The 9,346-nt window shown below is 36.3% G+C and overlaps 1 protein-coding gene and 1 long non-coding RNA gene across 3 annotated transcripts; both read left to right on the forward strand.

Annotated features, from left to right (window-relative positions):
- Positions 1-1,511: 1,511 nt before the first annotated feature.
- LOC21384301 (transcription initiation factor TFIID subunit 15) lies at positions 1,512-6,231 on the forward strand. 2 transcript variants are annotated; one of them, XM_010088315.2, is made up of 8 exons: positions 1,512-1,635; positions 2,637-2,800; positions 2,950-3,305; positions 3,426-3,626; positions 4,456-4,539; positions 4,852-4,933; positions 5,076-5,202; positions 5,701-6,229. In XM_010088315.2, the coding sequence occupies exons 2-8, from the start codon at positions 2,681-2,683 to the stop codon at positions 5,931-5,933; spliced, it is 1,203 nt and encodes a 400-aa protein (XP_010086617.2). In that variant the 5' UTR covers positions 1,512-1,635; positions 2,637-2,680; the 3' UTR covers positions 5,934-6,229. The 2 variants fall into 2 exon arrangements, with proteins under 2 accessions (XP_010086617.2, XP_024020824.1); XM_024165056.1 differs by lacking the exon at positions 1,512-1,635 and having other exon boundaries at positions 2,737-2,817; positions 5,701-6,231.
- Positions 6,232-8,655: 2,424 nt separating this feature from the next.
- Positions 8,656-9,346, forward strand: LOC21384302. The gene is made up of 3 exons (XR_002902119.1): positions 8,656-8,793; positions 8,882-9,001; positions 9,335-9,346. It is a non-coding gene; the product is annotated as an uncharacterized LOC21384302 (long non-coding RNA).

Genomic DNA, 9,346 nt, shown 5'->3' on the forward strand with positions numbered 1-9,346 from the left:
TTGCAGTCCCCTGCATGAAACTGCTTCCTCTATGCCAATATGATCAAGTTTTTGGAACTTCAGAAGCCTATCCATTAGTTCAGATGTATAAATTGTCTGAGAAAGTAGGCGCTGTAGAAAACCACTTGTGTGACGACTATGATCTCCCCTCATGACCCCCTTGAGTGCATCTTCAAAGGCTTCTTGAATCACAAAATTCGTACTGATCCATACATTCATTGTTATGAAATTAAACTAATATAAGACTACAAATAATACCTTAAGATTTGAGATGTAACAAACCAAAAATCCTTCATGCCTAGTAGACACTATCACTTCATGTTTAACTTTTCAAAACTTTGAATAGCCAAAAACCAAGAAAATCATTGCTAACTTTATTGTTGTGTGCGTAAGACCATAGTTGTCGTTTTTAAAAGAAAATAGTATATTCAAAAAATATCCCATGAGTTTTAGCTAAATCCTATATTTACCCCTAAATTTTTTATAATCTAAAAAGTATCCCCTATTCCTAAATTATACCCAACGTTTTTTAAAAGAGCAAAAAAATAACCCTTTAACTGATTTTTTTTTTTTTTAGATAACCTACTATTCAAAATATTATTTGAGCCATTAATTATCTAAAATTTTTAGAACATAAATTTTAAAACTAAATAAAATCAAGAAAGAAAAGATCTGATGTGTTTGCACGATTGCAGAGCAGCATTTAATGTAGGACGAGATTGACTTAAGAGGGAGGCTCCCTCTTTGAGCACACTAATTTAGATCCTTTCATTTATGAACGATTTATTAAATCCATCGAATTTAAATTAAAAGTCTATTTTATCCTCTAAAAGAAATTATTATCAAATAATAAAATAAACAATATAGTAATTTAACAACAATCATCATTCATTTTTTCAACTCTTCCTCTCTCATACCGAACATCATAAAGGATTACTATAATCCTTCATATTCTTAATCTCTCCAACTCGAGTCCTTTTATGCTGCCGGGACACTTTTTTCTTGCACTGTGTCGGGTGATACGATAATTTGTTAAATTTTATATTAGAACTTACAAACTCGAAAGAAAAAGTTGCAAAAATTATGATAAAATTGTGAATTTTAAATGAATACGATAACTTGTGAATTTTACTTTAGAATTTACAAACTCAAATGATTCATCGTATTCTTTTAAAATTCATAAATTTATTGTAATTTTTATAACGTTATCATTCGAGTTTGTAGATTCTGCAGTAAAATTTAAAAAATTATCATATTTCTCAGCAGTGTCCAAGCAGCATAAAAAATTCCCTCTAACTCCCTTCATCCCTGCTATTCTCCGCCCTCTTACCAATAGAAACCTAAGGGTAAGTTAGGCCTAATGAAGCTGATCCTTTATCTGCGGGGCCGAAAATAGGTCCAATCAGAGGCTTTTCCTCGGGTCCAAAAGCGGCCCAAGGAATTGGCCTTCGCATCATCTTTAGAGGCTATACTGCTGTAGCTGCTCAAACAAGAACTTGTAAGACTCCGTGGAAGGGAAAAAAAAAAAAAAAGAAAAAAAAAAAAGAAGGAAATTAGGGTTCACGAGGTGTCTTTATATGAGTTGATTTGGTAGAAGGGAATTTTGGAGCAGATCCATTCGCTGTTTCGTTTGAGGTATTTTCTCTCTTTTGGTGTTCTATCGATTTCTGTATTTATGGCGCCGAAATTTGGATTCCAAATTTTCTTTTTTCACACCGAATATTGCTTTTGATAGTTCATCATTCATTAGATAAGGTTGAAAGAGACAGATGCTTTGTTCTTCCATGACTAAGATTTCTGTTTCTGTCCTTGTTTGACTGCTCAAAATGCAACTTTCCGATTTTTCTTTCATGGGGTTTGCTCTTTTTTTTTTCTTTTTTTTTTCAATTAGAACCAAATGCCATTTATTTTTCCCCTTCAAAATGGGTTTTTGAATTTATTTCCGTTTCACTTTTCAAGTCTAATTACTGAGCTGATCTACGAGATTTTGGCTAGAATTATAAATTTTCTTACTAGCTTCTGTTGTATGATTTGGTGATGATTTTTAGAAATGATTAGCGTGTTAGACTGTTAGAATTAGAAGGAAGAAAAACAAGAAGCAATTTCTATGTTGGAGGCATGAGAATGAAATTGAAATAGAGAATCAACACTAAAATGTAGGAAATGTCATTCTATTTTCCCTTTGTTGTTAAGTCCAACGAGAATTTGAAGGAGGCAGCATCTCCAAGCTCTTTGGTTAGAATGTTTTTTTTGGCATAAGTTGTCGTTTGGATCTGAAATGAACAGACTTTAGAATTGTGTAACTGTCTGGACTGTTTTTGGCACGTTCGAAGGGTCGTGGAAGAGGCGCAAACTCTAGTTGTCTTAGATGGGTTCGATCTGGACGAGTAACCTCGTACAAATGTTGGTGCTATTTGTGGTCCGCTCGCATTTTCCAATCTGAATGATGTTAACGTCATGTGTGTCGGTGTATATGTTTAGAGTTACTTTCTTTTTGGTGGTTGTTTCTGGTCTTTGATGCTATACTAATGGCTCGCTTTATTGCCACGTGGTTTAGTGTTTCAAGATGAACTGGCTTTTTGTTTAATGTGCTTTCTTCTTGGCTCTTGCAAGTAATTAACTATGCCCTTCTGCAGTTTCGCAACCTGGTTTTGCTTCAGTTTCATGAAGCTGCGGCCTAATGGCAAACTATTCAGGAAAAGGATCCCAGTCAAATGGGTCTGTATATGTTTGCAACTTGCCTGATGGGACTGACGAAAACATGTTGGCTGAATATTTTGGAACAATCGGGTTGCTAAAGGTATGGAGTTTGATCAGGTATCATTGGAAAATACATTTTTTCCCCATTTGACTTGTTATGTTGGGCTTGTTTAGATATTTGATTTGGTAATTGCATCTTTTCTTTTCCCCTTCAATGTTTGTTTGTCATTTTTGCTGTCTACTATATAGAAAGACAAGCGAACGGGAAGACCAAAAATATGGTTGTATCGAGATAAAGCGACTAATGAGCCAAAAGGAGATGCTACTGTAACATATGAGGATCCGCATGCTGCGTTTGCTGCTGTTGAGTGGTTTAACGACAAGGATTTTCATGGTAGCATCATTGGTGTTCATATAGCAGAATCAAAAAGCAAAGATGAACAAACCTATAACTTGGGGGCAGATCCAAATGTTGTGGCTGATTATGGTGGAGTGGAAGAAAATGCTCGTGATATAAATGGGGGTGCTGGTAGGGGTGGGGGTCGGGATGATGCTTCTGGGAAGGCTTGGCAACAAGAGGGAGACTGGATGTGTCCGAATACAAGGTCTGTGATGTGATATTGGTGAGCAGCCCTTCTTGCTCCTTTATTTAGCATTTTATTTCGTCCATAATGATGACACACTTGGTATGTAAATTGGCTTCTCATGCTTTCTTCTTGTGGCAGTTGTTCCAATGTTAATTTTGCATTTCGTGGTGTCTGCAACCGCTGTGGAACTGCCAGACCAGCAGGGGCTTCTGGAGGTGGTGCATGGGGTGGTGGCCGGGGAAGGGGTCGTGCCCAGGACTCGGGCGGCTCTGGCCGATCAATTGGTGCTCCTGCAGCTACAGGAGGACTCTTTGGCCCCAATGATTGGTCTTGTCCAATGTAAAATCATTATGTTCCTACTTAAATGTCCTATATTTATCATATATGCAATCCTCATTCATATTAAGACAGTAGTTGTAGTCAACTAGGCATTTCTATAATCTATCACGTGGATGAAATAAATGTGAGAATGAGATCCTGTTTAAGTTAGTTGACATTCAAACTCAACATAAGAGTAGATCATTTTGCTGAAGGGTTATTGCAATTTGGAGAAAGAAGGGTTTTGGCTTTAGGTTGTCATGCAATGTTTTAAACCAAGATAGTGCACATGCATGTTCGGAAACATAAAAATGAAAAGAAAGGAGTTTCGTATCAAAATGGGCTCACAGGTCCGATTCCAAAGTCTGGAATTAAGACATATGTGCTGATCCAAATCTTTTTGATTCTTATTTAAGTATCGGATTTCTGAGTACTTTTCATAACTTTTAGCCTTTGAAATGATCCTCAAGTAGTTTAGCTGTTAAAATGATAAACCTTTCCTGTCCAGAATTTCTGCAATAATATATTTAAATTTTTTCGGTGCCACAGCTGTAAAACTTTGTTCTTCCATCTCACAAATTGAGTTATGAAAATCTAGCTCATTCTTCTGCAAGTTCAAACCGTCGACCGTGTGCAAAACGACTCTTAGATTCATAACTGTAATTATAATCCCCACCCTCATCCTTTGCATGCTAATCCATAATTTTGTCAGACTTGTAATTGAATTTGCATAAGAGCAGTTTCTGGTCATATCTGTTTTCATCTGATTTGCAAAAGATATGATCTACATGCTTATCTCATGGGTAGAATCAATGCGTTATATTTCTTGTTGCTTCTCATTCTTTTTCAGGTGTGGCAATATCAATTGGGCAAAGCGTACAAAATGCAACATATGCAACACTAATAAACCTGGTCATAACGAAGGTGGCGTAAGGTAGTCTGTCATGATTTTGTTTATTTTTAATTATTTTGTTTTGTTTTGTTTGGGGAATACGTATAATCTTAGGCACACGAGTGGTACACTTTTTGATGTCTTTGTACAAATTTATGCACACACTAGATGGATTGTTTGCGGAGCATGCTCTGAATCCTTTGACGCATAGGCTTGGGACATATCTTTTATTTATACTGTTTGGCCTTAAATTTATGTGACAGAGGAGGACGTGGTGGAGGTTACAAAGAACTTGATGAAGAAGAACTGGAAGAAACCTTATTTATACTGTTTGGCCTTAAATTTACGTGACAGAGGGGGACGTGGTGGAGGTTACAAAGAACTTGATGAAGAAGAACTGGAAGAAACTAAACGTCGGCGACGCGAGGCTGAAGAGGTGAGAACAACTTGTACTGCCAGTGGGGAATGCAGTCCCATGTCTATTTTACTTGCTCGTTTCTTTTTTCTTTTTTATTTTTATCTTACATGCATGGATTCCTTCTTTTTTGATTGGTGCCTATGCTCTGTGCTATTGTCAGGATGATGGTGAGTTGTATGATGAATTTGGCAATCTCAAGAAAAAATTTCGTGCGAAAACACAGCAAGCTGAAGCTGGAAGGACGCTTCCAGGTGCTGGACGTGCTGGGTGGGAGGTGGAGGAACTAGGTAATTTTTGTTTCATTTTTGGCTTTTATGGACCTGGTTAAGTCTCTTTACCTCTTTCTTTTACACACATTCCATGAATATAACCGACCATCTAGAATAATAGGGAATGACTCATTTTATTCATCACCTTCATGGATATCAAAGAGCAATAATCAAGAAAAAAGTCTTCTCTAGTTCGCTCACGCTGGCTTAAGCTTTTCACTAAACAATGGCTGAGTCGTCCAGTGTCCTTTCAAGTGTTTGACTCTGTCTTTTGAATAAAAAAGTATTGGCTGTGAATGTTAATAACATCTGAAAAGTAGAATTCACAACTTAGCCCAACTAAGCCTTTACCGTTTTATATCTTCCGGATTGTTACTATATCCCTTCTAAAACAGGTAATGGCTGGTGTCTTCAATAAGGCAGGGTTAGCACGTCCTATTATCGCATTATTGATGTCTAACCAAATTTTTATAGGTTTTTGATTGACTTCTTTGTTTACAAAATGGTGCTACGCAGGTGTCGTTGACAGAGATGGTAGAGAGAGAAGTAAAGACAGAGGAAGAGACCGAGATGATGGGGACGGTGGCAGGAACAGAGAACGTGATGACAGAGAAAGGCGTCGAAGTCGAAGCAGAGAACGTGACAGGGGAAGGAATCGGGACCGGGATTATGGTCATGACTGGGATAGAGATTATGGACGAGACAGGGACAGGGACTGGGATCGGGACCGAAATAGGCACCGCTATTGAACATCTGGTATTATGAAAGCTAAAAGCTTACAAACATTATTTTGATCGTCATGAAAAAAATGGTTACTTTTGCTTATTGTGCGATGGCTGGCTTTTTGGCGAGTGGTTTATCTGTGTCATCATGTAAACTATTACTCAATGCTTCAGGAATGTTTGAATCAAATCTTGAACTCTTTCCAATGTTTCTCAATCTTGAATTCTACTTATCTGTGTCATTATCGGTATTCCAAAATGGTCTGTCCTTGTAGAATATTTTATTCAACTTGGATTTTGGAACATATTTCCATGTTTCTCACTATTGGACTACTTTTATGAGCTGAATGTGGTAAAATTTATTTATTCCGAGCTTTGATATTGGCGCGATTTCATCTTCATTTTAAGTCCGTTACACGCTGGCGAATCTGTTGCGCAGTGGAGTATGGTGGCATGAGTGAAGAGTAATCTGTCCTTTAAAGTGAAAATAACGGAGAATCTGTATGCAAAACCAACAGAGTTTTATGATACATGTGTTTCAATTATAAACTGAAAAGACTTTTGAAATTTATAAAGTGAAATTAGTATTTCGTCTCAAATTTTTTTTTTTTAAGTTGAACCATTATATTTAATGACGTGTTAAGGTGTATAATTTTTCCTCTCAAATCACCCGTTAGAAATATAGTTTGTTTGTTACTTTGTTATATTGATATGGACACAACAATGCAAAGCATAATCTTTTTTTAATTATCAAAAGTAAAATGGCGCTTCTTTGGTCACCTGGCGATTATTTAATTTTTTTGGACATTTTTTTTTTCTTTTAGGAAAATCACCGTTTCTCTATTGGTATGGGAAATTACACCATATAGCATATTCTACAAGTGCAGTTGAAGTATATAGCATATTTTTAAAAAATTGGTAAATAATAACATGTTTTAGTTTTTAATTCCAAAAATAAATGCTCTTTTCTAAATTTACCCTTTCATTTTTGGGTTTTCACTTTTTCTCTCTCTCTCAGTAAAACTCAGCCCCTTTTCTTTCTCTTTTGAATCCTATACCTCTAAATATCTCTATCTCTTTCTCTCTACCAACTCTTTCTCCCGATTTTCTTCTCCCTCCTCTTTTTCTCTCTCCGTCTCTCTTGCTTTTCTCATCACTGTCGTAAACGACGCCAATCAAAGCTCGCCTTTGCAATTCTGGTTCACTTCAATATGTTGTCGTTCGTCGTCGAGAGCAGTAGAGTTGTCGCAAACCAGATTCGTAGCTATGAAGACCAGAGCCACATTTCGACAAAGCTGCGAGTTTTCAGAGAATCGCAACCGGATTTTTCCATATCTGTAAGGTTGAATCGTCGATGCCAAAGGATCTCACCGGAGATCGTCCTCGTTGGAGATTGCTCCGGGACCGTGTAATTCGAGTCTTGGTTGGATATCACGAACTGTGGCGCAATTTTTGTGATGGAGGATGGACGATGGTAGTTTTAGGTGCAGCGTGAGGCCATCGGTAGTAGCCATCATTGCCGACGGAGAAAGTCCCTCTTTTTCCCATTTTGGCCAAGATCCATGGACGACGAGACATGCTTGGAGTCACAAGCCATGGAGAAAAGATCTAGTGATGTCACAGAGAGAAAGATGACTCAAGTTCTTTCTCAAAGATTTCTTTCTCGACCATGGATTTGAGATCGTGGACGAGTAGATCCGAAGTTGGTTGTCAGTTCTTTGTGCAGGTTTATTCTCTAGTGATTTCATTCTTGGTTAAGATTATGATTTTTATGGTTATAAGATTTATAATTTTATAATATCTGAGATTGTGATTTTGTATGGATTTGGTAATTACTGTTTTACCAGTAAATAATTCACTGAATCTAATTCTAAATATGATAAATACTATATTTAATAGCAAATACTTCACTGAATCCAATTCCCGATTTAGTAAATACTCTATTTATCCATAAATATAGGATTTACTGGTAATAAGGTATTTACTAGTCACCAGAGTAGCTCGCTGAATTTTCAGATAATTATGGTAAATACTGTATTCACCAGTCACAAGAGCTGGTCGTCGGATTTTTAGATAAATGTGGTAAATACGATATTTACCAGTCACTAGAGCCGATAGTCAAAATTTTCAAATTAATATGATAAATATAGTATTTACCAGTCGCCGGAGACGACCGCTGGAAAGCGTTTGCCGGTCGCTGGAGCCGGTCGCCAGTCGTCAGAGCCGGCTGCCAGAGCCAACCATGGTGGACTTGACTATAGGGAGAAGAAGAGAGAGGTAGAAAGGAGACTTAAGGGTATTTTTAGATTTTTAGTAATATTTAAAACTTAAAATATCAAATTATGTTATAATCTACTATTTTTTTTAAAAATATGTTATAATTTACTAAATATCTACTAAATATGCTATTTTCCTCCTTATCCCTATGTATTTAATCAGTGATGAACTAGTTTAACATTAATATACTAATAGTTTGTCACTCTTAAACGGATAATTTGTTGAATGAAATTAATCAATTATTAACTAATATCATTAATCAATAACAACTATTGATTAAGATGTTAAATAATTACATTAATCAATAACAAACCATCAAATCAATTAATGATAGAATAAAATTAATAAAAAAAATATACCGTTAGTTCTCTAATTTTACACTTTTCGACCATTTATTAAAAAACATAAAAAGGTCTACTATAAAATAAATAAATAAATAAATAAATAAAAAAAACAGAGAGACCAGTGTAAGTGTAACCTCAGCTGTTTATGAGAACAGAAGGAAAGGTTTCATCTCTGTCGCAAAAATCAAATGGCCGCAGAGAACAAACCTAAGTTAGCTTCCTCCTCCAAGTCCAAGAAGGGCAGGCCGCGCTATCTCCCTCACAACGTAACCCCTCTCTCTCTCTCTCTCTCTCTAAACCGAAAAAAGTTAGAAGCTTTGGTTTGTGATTTTTGTTGGCAAATTTTGGACGCAGAAACCGGTGAAGAAGAAGGGGGCGTACCCATTAAGGCCAGGAGTTCAAGGCTTCTTCATTACCTGCGATGGCGGCAGGGAACACCAAGCCTCTCTCGAAGCCATTAACGTTATTGATTCTGTATACTTCATTATTCTTCTCTCTCTCTCTCTCTCTTTGTTAAAAGTGAACTTTTTGTTGTTGAGCTTTTCTATTTGCTGAGTTGTTTGGTTTTGCCCAATTTCATTTCATTTTCCATTCTCTGGGGAATTTAGATGATTTAAGTTGATTATTAGAATGTTTTGGTTTGGAAAACATGGGACTCTTTATGATTAGTTTGAATTGTTTTTATAGAAGTGGTCCCCTATATACTTGATGAGCCAAAATTTGTGAAAACTTTGTTAATTCTGCAAGGAAGCTTTTCCATTTGGAAGTAGTTTTTTTTTTCATTTTTTTTTTTTTTTGATATGGCAGTTTTTTGAGGAG

Source organism: Morus notabilis, unplaced genomic scaffold, assembly GCF_000414095.1.
Source record: "Morus notabilis unplaced genomic scaffold, ASM41409v2 Scaffold7921, whole genome shotgun sequence".
In the NCBI taxonomy this organism is placed as follows: domain Eukaryota; kingdom Viridiplantae; phylum Streptophyta; class Magnoliopsida; order Rosales; family Moraceae; genus Morus; species Morus notabilis.

Bases quoted from the DNA above. Each gene is read 5' to 3' on its own strand.
- LOC21384301 (XM_010088315.2), top strand. From the start codon at position 2,681: ATGGCAAACTATTCAGGAAAAGGATCCCAGTCAAATGGGTCTGTATAT. The intron at 4,540-4,851 runs GTAGTCTGTCAT...TTTACGTGACAG, and splicing joins CATAACGAAGGTGGCGTAAG to AGGGGGACGTGGTGGAGGTT. The intron at 4,934-5,075 runs GTGAGAACAACT...TGCTATTGTCAG, and splicing joins GGCGACGCGAGGCTGAAGAG to GATGATGGTGAGTTGTATGA.